The sequence below is a fragment of the Solanum tuberosum genome, unplaced genomic scaffold (assembly GCF_000226075.1).
Source record: "Solanum tuberosum cultivar DM 1-3 516 R44 unplaced genomic scaffold, SolTub_3.0 scf00020, whole genome shotgun sequence".
NCBI lineage: Eukaryota > Viridiplantae > Streptophyta > Magnoliopsida > Solanales > Solanaceae > Solanum > Solanum tuberosum.
Genome location: NW_006238946.1, coordinates 2,232,451 through 2,250,350, shown reverse-complemented (window position 1 = coordinate 2,250,350; position 17,900 = coordinate 2,232,451). Strand labels below are relative to the sequence as shown.

Genomic DNA, 17,900 nt, shown 5'->3' with positions numbered 1-17,900 from the left:
GTGGAAGAAAAATGGATAAAATCATATTTTTGAATTAATTTTAACAAATTAGAGTGAATTAAGGAAACTGAATATTCTTAATTAGTTTGAGATTCCTTAATTCATGCTAATTAATAATTATCTTAAATTAATTCAAATTTAATTGACACTCCTATTTCCGTTTTTTTTTCCCATTTTTTCCTTATTAATTACATATTATTAATTAATAATAAAAAACCATAAATAGATTAATCATTTATTAAATAAATGGAAATTGATTTTTAAAATCAGATTTTTGAATTAATTTTAACAAATTAGAGTGAATTAAGGGAACTGAATATTCTTAATTAGTTTGGATCCCTTATTTCATGCTAATCATTAATTATCTACAATAAATTCAAATTAAATTACAACCCACAATTTTAGTTTTTACTTATTATTTCTAATTCCGTTTTTTTTTTAAATTTTCGTTTATATTTTTATTTATTTTTAAGTGTTTTCCAATTAACAAAAATATTTCTTTTTTTTAAACTTGTTATAACCTGAAATTTTTAATGCTATAGCTTGAAAGTCTAAATCTACTATTATAGCTTGAAAATAGTACTATAATATATGTCATATATGAAATTTACACTTGAAGTTATATACGATGATAATAATTTCACATTATCAATAGATTAGATTCCTCTTATTTTAAAAATAAAAAATAAATAAGTAACGAGTAAGTACTAGAATAAAAATTGTATTATAAAAAAATAATATATTTATATTAAGTAGTTGTTTTACTTTTTCAGGATTAATGTATTAGAAATTAAATAGGTATAAATTGTAATTTTATATTAAATGTGATTCTTAAAATTTGTAAAAAAATAATATATATTTTATATTAAGTAGTAGTTGTTTTCCGCGTGTAGTCGTTTTTTTATTTTTCACCGATAAAATACTACCATAAAAGAGACACCGAGTAAGTTAGAAGTACCCCATTCAAAAACTATAAAAAAAAAAAAAGACACTGCGTAAGTTAGACGTAGACACTGCGTAAGTTAGAAGCCACCATCCTTCAGAGCCTATAAAATAGTCGCTGCTTCATTTAGATGTCAAATTAGAGAAGCAAAAGAAGTCACCGCTCACCGCTCACCGCTCACCGCTCACCACCTTCGTACGCTACTCCACCGGATTGCTGCTATTAACTTCCCCGGCGACGATGTCCGACCAAAACCCCTAAACCCTAAAATCAATTTTCGTCACCATCAATCTGCCCAAGTAACTTGCTCTTCCCATTATTTGGTATTCTTCGAAAGAAAATTCAAAAACTTGATTATCTCGGCATTCTTTGATTTAAGAAAAAAACAAGAACTTAATGGCTTTTTAAAATGCACATTTTAAGGAAATTGTTGTCTCTTTAAAGTTAAATTGGTATTCTTAGATTCATATTTTAAGTAAATCAAACGAAATTGTTGTATTTTTGAAGTAAAAGTGGTATTCTTGAATGCATGTGTTAATATTCTTGCAGCCAATGTTCAAGAATTTGAGTAGTGAGACGGGAAGCATTAAGCGAATGCCAGAGGCTATTTGGAGTTTAGTTCGGTCAGGGTTTCTCTTGTATTGACGATTTCTGATCAAAACCTTAAACCCTGATTCAATTTTCCGGTCGTTCTATCTGCTCTAGTAATACTACTGCTCTCCCTACTAAAAAAAAAAAGAAGGAAAATTTGAGAACTCGCTTGTCAGATTTTCTTTGAATTCTTGCATGTATTCCCTTTAAGAAAAATTCAAGGAAATCAAAGAAATTGTTGTTTTCAACAATATATTGGTATTGTAAATATCAAGGAAATTCAAGATATCTATTTCTTTTTAATAAGAATTGTGTTCTCATTCTTGTATGTTAAGGATGTTCAAGAATTTGTTTTTACTTTTTTAGGGAGATGGGTAGCATTAAGCGAATGCCCGAGAATATTTGGAGCTCAATTCGGTCGGGCGTTATCTTGTATGATTTCACAAGGGTTGTTGAGGAGTTGGTTTTCAACAGCCTCGATGCTGGTGCTGCCAAGGTATACTTATTTACCCTTATGATTTTATTAGGTATTGAATGGAAAGTAGTGGAGTTATTCTTGAAGACCCCACTCAAACAACTTGAATTATTTTTTTAGTAGTTTAATTACAAGAAATTTTGAATGAAAGATACTCCATTGGACAGACTTCCGTGAACTCTCTCAGTGGCCAGTTCATTTACATGGTCTAGACTTTCTGATTTTGATTGTTTCTTAAAAGTTGAAATTGTGCCATGTAAGAGAATGGGGAATTATATGTTCTCTGATTTTGTTAATGTTTTGCGGATCAATAGAGGTGAGCTGCTGAGAATATAGAAAGTTGTGCTATTATGCAATTTAATTGCTTAGACTATTTGCTCAAACTCTTCAATGAATTCTTATGTTCCTTCGTTTGCTACTTCTGATATTGAGGGCATTTGCTTTATATGAAAATTGATGTACATTTTGTCCTCTTAGTATGATGTTCCATTCTGGTATCATAATTTTTTTTCCAATATATAACAGCTCTATTTCTTTTTACCATGAGATTTGCTTCCTTATAGAGCTGTTCTTTTTATGTTTGTTATTCTAATAAGTAGTGTACTCCTAAGTTGAACCTTACCCAGTTTCCACCAGGTATCTGTTGCTATAGGCATTGGAACCTGCTACGTTAAGGTGGATGACAATGGTAAGTTAAAGTTTCTTTGACATTGATCTAATGCATTTTGATGTGAAGAAACTTCTGCTCAATTTATTATTTATTTCATCATCTGAAGTTGTACTTCCTCTTGAAGGATCTGGTGTTTCACGAGATGGACTGGTGCTGATGGGAGAAAAATATGGTAATCTTTTTGCAAAATGTTGGACTGACATCATCTTTTCTATTGCAGTGATGCTCCTGTACATAATTTCTTTTGCCTCACAACTATGATGTTCATAACTTGGAATGATTGTTGTAGTCTATAGGATTGCATGCCTTGCAGCATTGCTCAGTTGATAGGCTGTTTGACGGTTTCTGTTCATTAGTATCTTTTTACCGATGTTCTTTTATTTATTGCTATGTGGTTTTACTTGTAAATGGGAAAACTTGTATGGCTGTACACAACACCAAATATTGATGCTTACATTTTGGTTTTGCTTGTATTGTAAGTTGTTCATGTACATTACTTTTCTGGTTCTTCATTTGCAATAAAATACTTTCTTTACCTGTACTGTCTCCCCAAAAGAAAATGGGTAGCTTGAGGGATGGGGGGAGAGAGAGAGACATGAAATATATTTTTGTTGATCACTACTGTATGTACAGATGTTTTGATTATTTATTCTTGCTGAAATTGAACCAGAACATACATATTGGTGCTTAGGTACTTTAAGCCTAGCTTATGGAGACAGTATGTGTGCCTGTTTCTTTCATCTTCTGTCATGCTTCATTTTTTTCTGGCCATTTCAACGGCCATCAAATCTGCCCAGGTAACTCAAACAATGACCTAGTGATTCAATTAACATTGCCCCTCACCTAAACCCCCTTTTCTGGTAGCTGAATGCAGGATAGTTTTAGGTTGCATTTGTTAAAATTAGAGCCAACTGTATTTGAGTCTGAATTAGAAATGTAGGATGGTTCTGTTTGTATTTATTCGAGTTGCTGTCTAGTAGTTGTAACTCTAGAGCATTCACCATATATGTACACCAGCGACGTCAAAATACAGCCATTCAGATGATATGCATGCTTTCCCAGCAAGCTTTGGCTTTAAAGGAGAGGCTCTGAGCTCTATTTCTGACGTTTCTTTATTGGAAATTGTTACTAAAACTCATGGGAGGCCAAATGGATATCGTAAGGTTTTAAAGGTAAGATTCTTTTAAGATTTAGTTGGTAGTATCCTATAGTATAGGTATAAAACTACTAATTTGGTCTTTGTTCTTGCCAATGTTTACAGGACGGCAAGTGTTTGTACCTTGGAATTGATGAATGTAGACAAGATGTTGGTACAACAGGTAATTTTGTATAAGCATACCTGATACAAAAGTTGACTGTTGTATGCCAATAAGGAAATTTGTTGGGATTTCTCTCCTTGCAGTCATTGTTCGGGATGTATTTTACAACCAACCAGTTCGAAGGAAGCAAATGCACTCCAAGTACTTCTAGTTTTCTCACAATTCAAACAAATGAAAAATAATGATTACATACTTTACTTTTAAAGCTGTACACTGACCTGATTGATTTTTTGGTTTGCATATATAATCCGGAAGCCCAAAGAAGGTGTTGCATGCTCTGAAAGAGTCTCTGCTAAGAATCGCCCTTGTGCATCCCAATGTCTCCTTCAAAATTGTTGATATTGAAAGGTCTGTCTTTGTTATATCAGCTAACTTAAGGATATTTTCTGTCTGGTTTCTTAGATTTTGTTCATTTGCATGCAGTGAGGATGACCTGCTTTGCACACGTGCTTCTCCTTCTCCACTGCCGCTATTGTCCAGTGAGTTTGGAATTCATCTGAGTTCCCTTAACAAATTGAATGCAAGTGATGGTTCATTCAAGCTCTCAGGATACATTTCAGGTCCTGATGTTTACACAGTGAAGGTATACAGGCCCAAATTGATGAATAAGAGATGTGATATGTTATCTTTTCTACACTCTGTTTCCCTAACAACCACTGTTCAATTTGCAGGTCCTTCAATATTTCTGTATCCACTTATTTCAGTATATTTTCCTGACCAAAGAAAAACGGAAAACTAATCTTTGGTTAACATTTTCTATATCAGTTGCCTGTTTTTACGGTGTTTTTGTTTTCCTTGACCTCCGTAATGCAGATATCAATTCAAGATTTGTTTCCAAAGGACCAATACATAAATTACTTAATAACGCAGCTATGAGTTTTGGCAGTGCGTCTGACATTGAGAAGCGAAGTAGATCTCAGATATATCCTCTGTTTATGCTGAACCTAAACTGTCCAAGATCTTTTTATGATTTTACTTTGGAGCCTTCAAAGACCTCTGTGGAATTTAAGGTGAAATTTTTTGTTGTGATTTATGGTTTAGTTTGTTTTGGGGTTGGGAAACAAATGTGAGGCTTTGGATTTATTTTATAAGAATTGAGTTTGTGTTGGTGTTTGTTTTGTGAGAATTGGTTTAGGTTGTTTTTAAAAAATATATATATATATTTCAAAATGCCTAATCATTTTTTGGAACTTCAATATGGGTAAACTTAATAGGTTAAACTGGCTAATCATCACTATTTATCACTAATCCTATAGAGATTCAAAGTATTAAAAAGGACACCCTGACCCGGCAAGGTCCTTGCATCACAGTAGCTAATGGAGAACAAAGTTATCTGGCTTCTTGTGGCTGCAAAACCAAGCAGGCCGATGTTAACAAGGACATGTCATACATATTTGTTTTACTGATTGGGGTATGGTATTTCATATTACAATGTGTTAGGTAAGACTGATAATTCCTCATAAAGAGGCTTGACACGACCAGACAATCATCTGAAAAGAGTCTTGACACGACCAGACGATCATCATGAAAGGAGTCATGACTCTGCCAGAAAGTTATATGAAAGGGGCGTGACTCTATTAGAATGGTTGTTGAAGAGAGTCATGATACCGCTGGAGCTATCATTAGAAGGAGGTCTTCTTGAGCAGTTGCCAAAAAGAGGCATGTTCTCACTTCTCTCCGAAAAGAGATGTGATACTGAATAGGGAAGGGAACCGATTGTAAACGGTGCCTGTCTTTGGAGGGGGGATTGTCGGAGAGGAGTAATGCTAGTTGCCAGTATTGGCTTAGGTTGCCTGTCAGTACGGTCTAACTTGTATGAGATACAATCCATATCTTAGGAGGAACCTGCTCCATTTGAACACTTTAAATTACTCTAACGTTCTAATAAATAAATCATTAATTAGAATGAGAGGATTAAGGGAAAGCTAGAATAGGCACTGAGGAATTGACAGACTTTCTTATTTTTGCTTGATGCATGCTGGGATGAGTTTCCACCTACACCTATTATTAGCTATTACTCCTACTTCATCCCAGCTTCTCAGAACTTCAGAAACCTTGCCTGGCATGACACATGTTAGGCTTTTAAGGTTAAAGATAATACTCCATAACCTGCCTGTGAACTTGCAATGTAGAATTAAGTGGTTGACTGTCTCAGCAGTCTCCTTACACAAAAAACATTTTGAACACATTGGAATTCCCCTCTTCATTAGATTATCAAGTGTCCGCTTGCTAATAGCCATACAAAACAGGAGGTGTTTTGAGATTCCATCAAAACACCTCCTATTCCTCTCATTCCATATGGATCAGAAGATAGCAGCAGGGATCGTCCTCCAAATCCTTTTAATGGCTTTATCAACTCTGCACAAGCTCCTTCAGATGTGCCTCTTTTATGGTCCGTGGCATGATTCATTTTAAACCTAAAATACAGAAGAACATGCTCCAAAGATCTGTGGCTACTGTGCAGTGCAATAACAAATGGTTTACAGTTCCCCTCTTTTCCAAACATAGATAGCACCTGTTTACTAATTGGAAGTCTTTCCTACTGAGATTGTCTTGAGTCAACGGAGGAGTATGATATCCTTCTGTGTACCATATGTAGGTTAACAGGAGTGATTTGACTTATCACCACAAAAAGAAAAGAAAAAGGGGACAGGGGGGAGAGGCGAGGTGTGGTTCTTGTTTGTCTATTAGAGCATGTCACTTGTTCATTTTTGTTCCATGTTAGATGTGCAATCAAATTGCCTGAAACGATGTGCAGCATTTAACTGATTGTATTAATCTCACTGATGGCACCATGATACTGATTGTGTTAATCTGCATACTGATTGTGTTAATCTCCCTTTGTTGGCACCATTGATACTGATTGTGTTTATCTCATTAAGCTATTTTGATGTGTTTTACAAGAATCTCTTATGGTAACTAATTGGTTCTTAATGTTACTTGTAGGATTGGGGCCCTGTCCTTCTCTTTATTGGGGATACTGTTGCGAATCTCTGGACTGAAAGTAACTCTGCTGGTGAGATTTTTATGCAACATCACTTAGTATTCATTGTATCTGATATTATTTGTACATGTGGCTTTGTCCACTTCACAGTCCCTTTCCCATAGGCTGTAGCCCCTCACCTGCTCCCCCTAAAAGAAAAGTGGAGAAGGGAGAGGGGAATTGTGGAAGGTTGGTTTTAGTGGAAGAGAGAGTTATTTGTGCGTCAGATGGTGCAAAGCATTTCAGCATTATGCCATCGTATTAGTTTTATCTGTTTCTTTTCTCTTAAACTACTTTTGGGAAACCTAGATAAGAATATAGCTGTAGAAGTATCCTCATCTATTGCTATCCCATTCCCTGCTCCTCTTTCCAGATATACCTATGAATATTGAGATCAGGAAAAAGAGGTGCAGGGCTCAGAGTTGCAAAGGTACACTTGACCTTCTTTCCCCGCTGCCAAAGAAACTGACCGGAGAGTGCACTGTCAGGAGAGATATTCAATCTCCACAGAATACTCTGTGGGAAAGTGCTTCTGAGAAACCTGATCCTGGGTCCGGATTTCTCTCTCAGATTGAAAGTTCAAGTCGGTCAATTGATGGATCTCTTGCTCATTGCACAGTTGGTGTAAACTGGAAATCCAGATGCTCTGTGCAACCCCTTTCATCTAATGTTTTACCTACAGAGGAGTATTTCCTGGATAACAAATTCAATACTTCAGCTACCTCCAGTTATAAATCAGACTGCCTGTTAGGTTCAGGATGGGAGAATGGGTCTCAAACAATTGTAGCTGGCAAATCAACAGAGGATGCCTCATTTAGGGAGTCTCTTGAACTTATTGACAATTCAAATATGACGCATGAGAGAAGGAAACCATTTATGCGAAACTGTTCTTTGCACAGAAGCCTGATACATGATGGAACATCTTTTGATAGTGATGAAGATATTAAGTTTGAAAAAAGTGACTGCAGAACTAAACAAAATCGCCTTGAAGATGATTATAGTGTTGAATTTGAAGTTGTTGATGATGTTAACCGGGTCTTACATCAAAGGTCTCCTAGAGGCAAGGAAATATATTTTGAGAAGTTCTCCAGGTGCAAAACTCAGAGCAATGCATTGCAGCGGCCAAAAAAAATTTCAGGTGATTCAGAAAATTTTTCTTTAACCAAGGACATTCTAGATGAAGATGATCATCTTATGCACTTCTTTAAACAGACTGAAAACTATCGTTCTGGCCTACCATCTTTTAGTCCAGAACTGTCTCCTCTGCCATCAGATCCTTTGCTCGGGAGCAGGTTTCTAGATGTTAATCCTTACATCGCTGAAAATGGGATTGAAACTTCTGTTAAACATGAAATTGGTGTCACGTATAATTTTGAAAACATGGAACGTAATCTCTTGGTTCCGGCCATAAATAATTTGGGAAAAGAGGACTGCTTGTTTCCAAATCCTGCAAAGTTTGATCTCGATTTTTATGCTTGTCCTAAAGAGGATTTGGGCTGTATAGGGGGACTTGATCCGTGGGACATTTATAGTTCAGGTCCTTCTGAATTCTATTATGACGGAGATGATTTGTCACATATACATTCTCATGGTGAAGAAGATCTTATTAATTGTTTGACACCACGAGCTATGATCTCCTCTTGGGTGGATGGGAACTCGCATAAATGGAATGATGCTGGGAATCGAGGTAAAACAGATGAGCTTATAAGGAAGAAGAAGAGTAGAAGAAGCCATTCAGCTCCTCCATTTTACCAAGGCAAGAAGAAGTTCTTTGCCACGAGTGAATCTTCAAGAACGGCAGCAGGAAATAACAATATTAAGACTGTTCATGATGTGCCACTCATGCCAGGTAATTTGTCCTTGAGTGTTTGTTTTAATAATCAATGATGACAGAAAATTTGTGCAACTAATTAATGTTCTTGTCCATCATGCAGAAACTAGAGCTGTAAGAAGACTGGGGGATTCTACAGAAGCTATCTGCTCGGAGCTTCCACAGCAGTCATCCCATCTATGTGATCAATCTTCCACCCCAAGTTGTGGTGATGGTGTTTACTCTGATGAAAGGTATGATATCAATTTTTTAAGTGAGGTTTAGGCCTCTTTCTGATATTATCTCAATCAAATATGTTAGAAACTCACACAACCTTATGTTTCTCTCTTCAGGCTAAGTGTTAAAATGAAACTTGTTAACATCTGGAACAGCAGATTACAAACTCAAGGGGAGTGCATAAGTACACGCTATGGGGAGTCAAAAGAAGGTAAACCGTTCCTGCCATTTATTCCTGTAAAGGTATGGCCCTTGGGCCTATCACAACCTCAAAAGTCAGCTCATGAGGGGGGATTTCCCAAGTCCATATAGACCACCAATCCATTCTCCAACCAATGCAGGACTCTAACCCCCCACTCTTAACAGTTCCTGTATTGAATAAGAGCTTAATTTTTGTAGTGCATGTTTCAGTTAATTAGCTTCATTTCTTTCACCTACTTTTCAAGATTACCTTAGACTGCATTCTTATTAATCATGAAAGCATTAGAGATTACATCTCTTTCTCAGTGTCCTAGGCCACATAGTCTCTTTCAAATTCCATATTGCTTATGTGCTGATCTTGTGATAGAATTGTCATGCCTGACATTTTTATTCGAATCTTCAGAATTTGCACCAACAAAAGAAACTCAAAGTATCTTAGATTCTGGGACAAAATGGAGGGGCTTCTGTCCAGAGATTACAGTTGAGTACTTAAGCTATATCTCAAATGTTTTTGTGACTTCTTCTCTGTTTTGTTAAGATGATGGATTTCCTTTTCCAATATGAGATGCAGAGTGGTACTGGAACAGAGAGTTTTAAGAATCAGGATACTATACTCAATGTCACTTCTGGCATATTGCATTTTGTTGGTGATTCATTGGTTCCTGATACCATTGATAAAAACTGCCTGGGGGGTGCCAAAGTTCTCCAACAGGTTGATAAGAAGTTTATTCCGATTGTGGGTGGCACAACACTTGCTATAATTGATCAGGTCCATTATGGTCTTTCTTGATTTCTCATGAATTCCCTTATAATGCATTTACTTTAAAAGATCATTTCTTTTAGGGATCGTTTGGTTGGACTCATTAGCAGATATTAATCTCAGCATAAATTTCTGCATAAATAGTTTAATAGTTGTTGGCCATTTAAGTAAAAGTAATATCTACATAACCATGTATCACTCAGTTATCCGCATGATAAAAAAGTGAGCTCGACATAACTAATGCAGCGTTTGGTTGGCGGTATTTAACCATGCATTATTAAGAGAACATATGTCAACAATGCACGGATATGAGTATTTACAGGGAAAATATCCCTCTATAAAGTAGATAGTCCCTGTATAGCATCACTCGTTTATTATTCACTGCATAAGAATCGCGACATTATTATTTACCGCATAACAGTTTTTACATTATTATTACCACATAAACATTCCCTGCATGACTAATACTTTAACCATGTAATGTCGTACTCTTTTGTATTGCAATTTTGTGATAGTACTGAAGAAAAGGAGAGTGATATAGGGTGCTTTATCTTTTGTTTCATCACTTTCTGACCGTCAGGTTGAGTATATTCTTATGTAGAAGCTGTGGCCCATGTCAAAATAAATGTCCGTTCCTTTTTACATGGTCAAGATATTATGATCTTTTGTTTGATTCTAGCATTTATCTTCATTGAGCATTACACATTGTCATGTTCTACAGCATGCTGCAGACGAGCGAATTCGTTTGGAAGAACTGCGTGAGAAGGTAATGATTGTCTAAAAACTCATTGATGTGTCATTTCAATTTGGAGTTGGTAATTAGTGAATTATCAGGTTCTATCTGGACAAAAGAGGTCAACAACCTATCTTGATTCCGAGCAAGAATTGGTATGTTTATGGTCATCTTATGTGAATTAGAGTTTATCTTTGCCTTGTGCCCCTCGGATTGTGGGGAACTCTTGAAACTCTTTATAATCAGTAACATTGATTTTGAGTCTTTGACCATGCTTTTGCAGGTCATGCCTGAAATTGGTTATCAATTATTACACAACTATGCTGACCAAATTCAAAACTGGGGTTGGATCTGCAACATTCATTCTCAAGCTTCAAAATCATTTACCAGGTAAGTTACGGATCTTTGTTTAGATTTTCTTACAACCAGTCTATGGAACTTGATAAAATTACCATTTACCAGAAATTCAAATTTGCAACATTCATTAAGGTTGAACCTAACTCTAGCATGAAGTTATATGTTTTGGTTAAAGCAGGAACTTGAATCTGATTCACAAGCAGCCAAAATCTGTCACACTTCTTGCGGTAACATTCTCTAGTACTTGTCTCTGTCATATTATACATTCAAAAAGTTTAAGTAAATGTAGACCATTTGCAAATCAGTCTTGGAAGGGAAAAGATAATATAGTATTGATTCTTGTTGTTAATATAGGATTAGGAAGTGACATCAACTATTAGGAAATAAGAATTGGGATTAGGAATTATTGGGAATAAAGCTAAGTTGTATAGTGTAAATACACAAGGGCTGTGAGAGACTGCACACGTACACTCTCGAACCTTTTACTTCACTTTATAGCTTATTAACTTTAGCATTCCTATTCCTCCCTCTGAAGTATATATGCCTGTCTAATTGTGGAAAACAAAGCATGACGAGCACTTCTTCTCAGTCTAGTCATTCCATTCTGAGGTATGAATACAACAGTTTATATCAGTCCTATGTTCCATCTTGTTTACAGCAAGAAGGATTTTTGGGTTTAGGCTTTCACGTGTCATTTGTGCGCATTGTCTCTTAAGGTTCATTTTATGTTTTAATTGGGTTGATTATAGCTAGTGAAATATGAATTGTAACTTCTAAAAGGGAATATCTTTTTTGTTCTAATACCATCAGTAACAAGACAATGCTAGAGGTTTACATGTGTTTAAGGGAATACTGCACTAGCTAACAAGATACGTTTGCACGTGTTTCATAAGAAAATGGTTGTTTTCTTGATACTACAGGTTCCTTGTATTCTGGGCGTTAATCTAACAGATGTGGATCTGTTAGAATTTCTTCAACAGGTTAGTCCATTGACACTAGCTAGCTCTCATATTTCACTCCTTCATTTAATTAACTCTAATCGTTCTCATGTGGAATCTTGCTTCTGTTCTTGCTTAAATGCTGTGTCATGTTCTCTAAATAATGTATTCGCTTGCAACTTACAGCTTGCTGACACAGATGGATCATCAATAGTACCCCCATCAGTGAATCGGGTCCTGAATAACAAGGCTTGCAGGAGTAAGTTAATATTTAATTTATGACTTTGGAGCTACCTTGATGGCTCTCCCACCTCCACCCACCCCCACATAAGAAAAAGAGAAAGAACAGGGAATTAGAATCACTTCGATTTGAGATATTTCTCTTTACTTCTGATATCTTTGTTTTCATTTGTGTTGGAACAATTACTCTGATATGGATATAGTGGAACAGATACAGAGGAATGAGGATCGACATAGCAGGCCAACTAATTCTGGGGGTGAAGCAAAATTGATGAATTGATTCCTGATGTTGCCATTCTATATATTTATTTACTTATTTTTGTAGGTGCAATTATGTTTGGAGATGCATTGTTGCCTTCGGAGTGTTCTCTCATTGTTGAGGAGTTGAAGCAGACTTCATTGTGTTTTCAAGTGAGTGGAAAATTGCATTTCAGGAAATATCTGTATTAGAACTGCATTTGGTGGTATGTTTACAGGAGGAATTCCATATTATTAATGACTGTAATATCTTTTCATTTGGTAGTGTGCTCATGGGCGGCCGACTACTGTACCTCTTGTCAACTTGGGTGCTCTGCATGAGCAGATTGCTAAGTTAGGTTCGTGGAGTAAGGGTTCCTCCGAGGCATGGCATGGGTTACATCGGCATGCAATCAACGTAGAGCGTGCAGCAAAGCGACTAAGATCAGCCGTATCCTAGTGTCAAAAATCTCTCGTTAGTATACCTTTCCATGTATAGCCATAGTAACTCACTCTGAATAGACTGTAAAGAAATGTTACGATAGTGAAATAGGTTATTTGATTGTAACATCATTCAATTGTTGTCATAGTTAAATTTGTATATCCCATTCTAACCTTCTCATTTTGCTAGACAATATGAAGTGATATTGGAACAATGGTACTATAAATCTCCTGAAGATATGGAACTTCCATTTACATTTTTGTTCTAGTACCTCTTTACCCCAGTCACTGTCACTGTGGAGCCACTGCCCAACCCAGCTATGCTCCCACAATTCAAGCTGCAGAAGAGTTGTATGAAACTGATCCCTTTATTACTTGAAAATAAATTGTCGTTAGCAACATGCTTAACACGTATTAATCGCTTCGTGATTATTCATTATCCATGCTTCGATCTAAAGTGTCTAGCGACACCTGATAGAAAATGACAAGGATGGAGAATGTAAAATCAATTCTCTATGATATGATTAGAGATTCATGCATTATACTCTTTAACTTTAAATGTAGTGTACACATTTGATGAAATTTTGTATTTGAACCTATGACATTTTGTATCCCAAAATAGTATGAAGTTGTCTCCAGAGGGGGCTAAAGTCTTGACTAGGGAATGCAATTCCTAGAATCAAATTAGACACAGTAAGATGGAAAATGTGAATTGCTCTATGCAAAGCATGTGGTATGGATTACAACTCATCACTTGAAATCTTTTCCTATTTTCAAATGCCAACAAGCAGAGGAAGAATAATTACAGGAAACTAAAAAATTGATCTAAAAGATTTTCTTACTTTCATTATTATTAATCAAAAGTCAAATCCTTGGGAATTCTTATGGCATGATTATGTCATTAAAGGCTGAAACTCCTCGTGAGTGTTCCTTTTTCTTTATAAAAAAAAAGATGGTGTTAGGCTAGTTTGGTATACTTTGACTAATTCATCAGATATTTGCTGCTGTATTTTTCACTAATACACTTCTTACTTTAAACCAAAATACTAGCACAACATTCACTAACTTTGCTTACAAGACTTAGAAGATGACTATTTGCCTTCCAATTTTTCCTTTGGTTTCTGTTAAAAGAATAAATTGTGTATATGTTCAATTTCCTCTCTTGTATGATCATTTGTCGGTAAGATATAGGAAAAGGGGACCAAGAAGACAGAAGTCAACAATTTTTTTCTTTTTTTTTTTATTGTGAAAAGTGAAAAAGCTCCTATAATGTGCTTAAAAAAATAAATAAAATTGCATAAAACGCGTTGCACAGTGAGAACCACTTAAAAAACATTTCTTTGAAATTCAGAACACGACCCTGCATTATGCTTTAACAAAATCTTCACTCCAAAAGTAAAAATTACAAAGCAAATGGAGAAATCAAAACGAAAATACTATTTACTATATAGTTCCTATAAGCGTGGTCCATAAGTACATTTTTTTCATACACAGAATCATTCTGTAATATAATCATCAATCAGTGGCTAACGCACAGTAGGATCAAAAACTCTGGCTAGAGTTTTGGGGCTTCTAGTCTCATTCTAAATTGTTGAAATGCGCATGAAACTTAGTTTCCAAATTGGTAGTTAGCCGGTCATGTTGTAGTCATCTGCATGTAGATATGGATGATAGCTCCCTGGCACTTCCATCTTTCCCATTAGCTGGTCCATTCCTGCATATCCATTTTTATCACATCAAAAAGATTAAGAACAGAACTAACCACCATTATAGGTCAGCTACCTAGGATCGACTATATGAATCCTGAATAACAACTCAAGCTTCCATTTGATCTAGGTGTTAGCCAAAGATGGATTTTGTTAGTCCTGTTCTCTCATTGTTGTTACAGGTGCTTCGAGTTTGGAATAAGTTTTAGTTGAAGACAAATTCTTTTGTGCTAGAGTAGGTGACAATTGTGAATGTGATGCATTAACTCCATGAGAAGTTTAAGGTACAGTAAGTTTTTCTGACAAAGAAGTTTAAAACATAGCAGTTTAAAATGCAGGTCTTCAAATGCTATTGATATCCTCGTGAAACATCGAATGAATGCAGAAACTACATATAATTCATTATGATTCCCTATATGCAGAAATTCCCATCACCTAGTGTGTCTGTATCACTTTTGAATTTTGGCTATGGAGCTTATATTTAGAATTTTGATAGAAGAGCACCTTCATTTATATCTAAATACTAGAGCATATGATAGAACAGTGGTAAAAACAAAATGATTTTATAGGAACTAGAAAAACATACTTGGATTAGACATTCCATAGAAGGACATTTGGCCATAACTTGCAGCAGGTTTTGAACTACCGTCTGATGGAAACATAGGCTCGGGTTTACTGGTTCGTGGATCTAGTGAATGCATGCCAGAGCTCACGTCAGGGTTCTCATAGCCAAGATCTTCAGCCATTGAAGTAGGCATGTGAGAAGACTGCAGATCCTCTGGCTTTGTTTTCTTTTCATTGGGCGACTCAACCTCTGTCTCCACCTCTGATTCAGTGGTGTTTGTTGCTGCAACCTGTTGCTTCCTTTTTGATCGAGCACGCCTATTTTGAAACCAATTATACACATTTGTTTCAGAAATTTGGCCATGTTGAGATAATTCAGAAGTTATATCTTTGATCTTCTGTTTGGTTGGAGTTCCATTGCCTTGTTCAAATATGCGCTCAAGAATCTGAAGTTGCATAGGCGTTGGAGTCCAGCGTTGTCTACCAGTGATTTTATGGCCAGCGGATGTCACTAGTGGATCGCAGTACAAATTTCCCAGCCTGGCTCCTGAGATAGCAGGTACAGATTTTGCTCACGTTAGATGAATTCAAATTCAGAAAGTACTATCACTACAAACACAGCAAGTCGAATATATGGATGTTAAACACAACATATTAAGACCATTAATAAGCCTAACTGAGAAATCTATCATCCTCCAGCTTCTTGCATCATGGTTAACAGTAGCAGGATCCCATCGCCAAAGCAAACCATACAAATAACACAAGATACCACAATACAATTATTCACTCTGAAGTTGATTGAAACAAATACTCATATCTTGAAAAAAACATGGAAATGGCAATTTATCATATACATAAAATTTGAAGAACCACTCAAAAGGAGGAGTTTATATTTGGTTTCCTTTGAAGCGATCCATCTGTCATTGATCATTGCAATCAAATTAAAGATTTCAGCATACAGTCATAGATTGAAAGATTTCCAGCTTCCATGTTACTGGCAAGTTTCACCACTACATTTTTTCACAAGACTCCGAAGCCTTGCCTAACTAGTAAATTTGTTGTCATGTTACCAGGAGGTCAAGGGTTCAAGCTAATACATGGTAAGGTTGCGTACAATAGACCCTAGCGGTCCTTCCCTTCCCCAGACCCCATACATAGCGGAAACTTGGTACACCGGGCTGCCTATTGTTTCACAGGATTCTCAAAGGAATATGTGGGAGAGAACCTAGAGGACTATATTTGGATGGGAAGAGTAAGAAATAAAAATAAAGAATCAAATGAGATTCTATACCAAAAGTAAAATAGTTCAAAAACTTAGAAAATCAGAAGGAATCAATACAATGAAATTCTATACCAAAAGGAAACACAAAACTTTGAATTTTTGAGACATTTAAGTTGAATAGAACTATTTGAATTTATTTATATTTACAAAATAACAGAAAAAGGTAAGAGTTATGAAATGATTTACTTTTTCTATTTTTTCTCAAGTTTTTGAACTAAAATTCCTAGAGGGAAAAAAAGACAAAATCAACCAAAGAACAACACCAAACACAAGATGATGAAGAAACCAGTAAAATGGGTAGCTAAAAAGACACAAAAATTGATCTATATTTTCATAAAATTAACAGAAAAAAAAGGTCCAATTACATATCAACACCAAATATAAATTTTAAAAAAAACAGAGCAATAATTAGAGAGGAGAAAAAAAAAACAGACGAACCAGCAAGATCGTGTTGTGAAGCCATGGATTTATGCAAATCAACAAGTTGTTCACAAATAGTAGCATAAACAGCGATTTGCTTCCTTAAAACTTCCATTTGCTCATCCGTCATCACTTTCACAAACATCCCACCACTAACTGCTCCGTTCAATTCCTCCACCGTCTGCTGCGGCGCCGACACCGGTGGCTGCTGCTGCTGCTGTTTTTCCCACTCCATAATTTCCTCTTGTTTTAGTCAATTCCTTAAAAGGGTCATCACAAAATTGTATCTGTTTCTGAGAGTTGAAGTAAACAGAGAGAGTGAGTAAAAAAAGGGTAACCAGAAAGTAAAGCAAAAGCGGAGAGAAGAGAAGACTACTACTTACTACTCAACAGTAAAAGACAAGATTTGGACGTATATATAGTGTATATTCTCTTAATATACACTAAGTAGGTCCCATACTTTTATTTTTTTTAAATTAAATTTATAATATTACTAAATTGAAAATTGAATGACTTTTTGGGGTCTATTATTAGAGTAGGAATTAAATAATTATTAGAGAAATGATTCTCTTGGGATTGAGGTACTCCCATAAAACAAGAGGGACTATGATTTTCTTTTAGGATTCTCTAATTTTCTTGGTTATGTACCATGCCAATTTTGGAAGTTAATGTTCATGTAGTAGCACAACTCATCAAGAAAATCAATCTGATTCTCGTTTGCTATGGAGACTGCGGTTTGTATATTTTTATTTATTTGTATATTTCATTTGCGAATATACAAATAGTAAGTATATATCAATTTTGTATTTATACATTTAAGAATTTTTTAGAATTTCGTTTATATATTTCGCTTGCCAATATATAAACAGGGTTATTAATTATGATTTTTTCATAAATCGTATACAAATATCTAGGGTAAGTATATACAAAATTCTGGATTAATAGAAATCAGGCGAATAGCAAGAATTGAGGAAACGATAGCCACGAATGACA

General features: G+C 35.6%; 2 protein-coding genes across 18 annotated transcripts in view; one reads left to right on the top strand and one right to left on the bottom strand.

Moving 5' to 3' along the window:
• Nucleotides 1-13,203, top strand: part of LOC102597269 (DNA mismatch repair protein MLH3) — a 31,562-nt gene extending 18,359 nt beyond the window's left edge. For 3 of the 17 annotated variants that reach the window (XM_015305186.1, XM_015305183.1, XM_015305189.1), the window contains 22 exons: nt 2,804-2,851; nt 3,697-3,851; nt 3,941-3,998; nt 4,082-4,139; nt 4,254-4,346; nt 4,422-4,581; nt 4,670-4,685; nt 4,812-5,008; nt 6,945-7,014; nt 7,355-8,830; nt 8,916-9,045; nt 9,145-9,239; nt 9,633-9,709; nt 9,801-9,998; nt 10,711-10,755; nt 10,824-10,877; nt 11,006-11,112; nt 11,258-11,306; nt 12,000-12,059; nt 12,204-12,276; nt 12,583-12,668; nt 12,781-13,203. In XM_015305186.1, coding sequence (XP_015160672.1) covers nt 2,804-2,851; nt 3,697-3,851; nt 3,941-3,998; nt 4,082-4,139; nt 4,254-4,346; nt 4,422-4,581; nt 4,670-4,685; nt 4,812-5,008; nt 6,945-7,014; nt 7,355-8,830; nt 8,916-9,045; nt 9,145-9,239; nt 9,633-9,709; nt 9,801-9,998; nt 10,711-10,755; nt 10,824-10,877; nt 11,006-11,112; nt 11,258-11,306; nt 12,000-12,059; nt 12,204-12,276; nt 12,583-12,668; nt 12,781-12,954 — 3,479 coding nt within the window. In that variant the 3' untranslated portion in view covers nt 12,955-13,203. Of the gene's footprint in view, nt 1-1,023; nt 1,267-1,492; nt 1,648-1,900; nt 2,031-2,635; nt 2,698-2,803; nt 2,852-3,370; nt 3,477-3,696; nt 3,852-3,940; nt 3,999-4,081; nt 4,140-4,253; nt 4,347-4,421; nt 4,582-4,669; nt 4,686-4,811; nt 5,009-6,944; nt 7,015-7,354; nt 8,831-8,915; nt 9,046-9,144; nt 9,240-9,632; nt 9,710-9,800; nt 9,999-10,710; nt 10,756-10,823; nt 10,878-11,005; nt 11,113-11,235; nt 11,307-11,999; nt 12,060-12,203; nt 12,295-12,582; nt 12,669-12,780 lie in introns of those variants that run through there. The other 14 variants (XM_006340788.2, XM_006340786.2, XM_006340785.2 and 11 more) reach the window with 14 other exon arrangements.
• A 1,047-nt stretch (nt 13,204-14,250) lies between these two features.
• LOC102596944 (WUSCHEL-related homeobox 8) lies at nt 14,251-17,304 on the bottom strand. Its single transcript, XM_006340784.2, has 3 exons — nt 16,926-17,304; nt 15,228-15,752; nt 14,251-14,649 (listed from the first exon to the last, which is right to left on the bottom strand). Exons 1-3 carry the CDS (start codon nt 17,140-17,142, stop codon nt 14,564-14,566), a joined length of 828 nt encoding a protein of 275 aa, XP_006340846.1. The 5' UTR covers nt 17,143-17,304; the 3' UTR covers nt 14,251-14,563.
• Between the last annotated feature and the right edge of the window lie 596 nt (nt 17,305-17,900).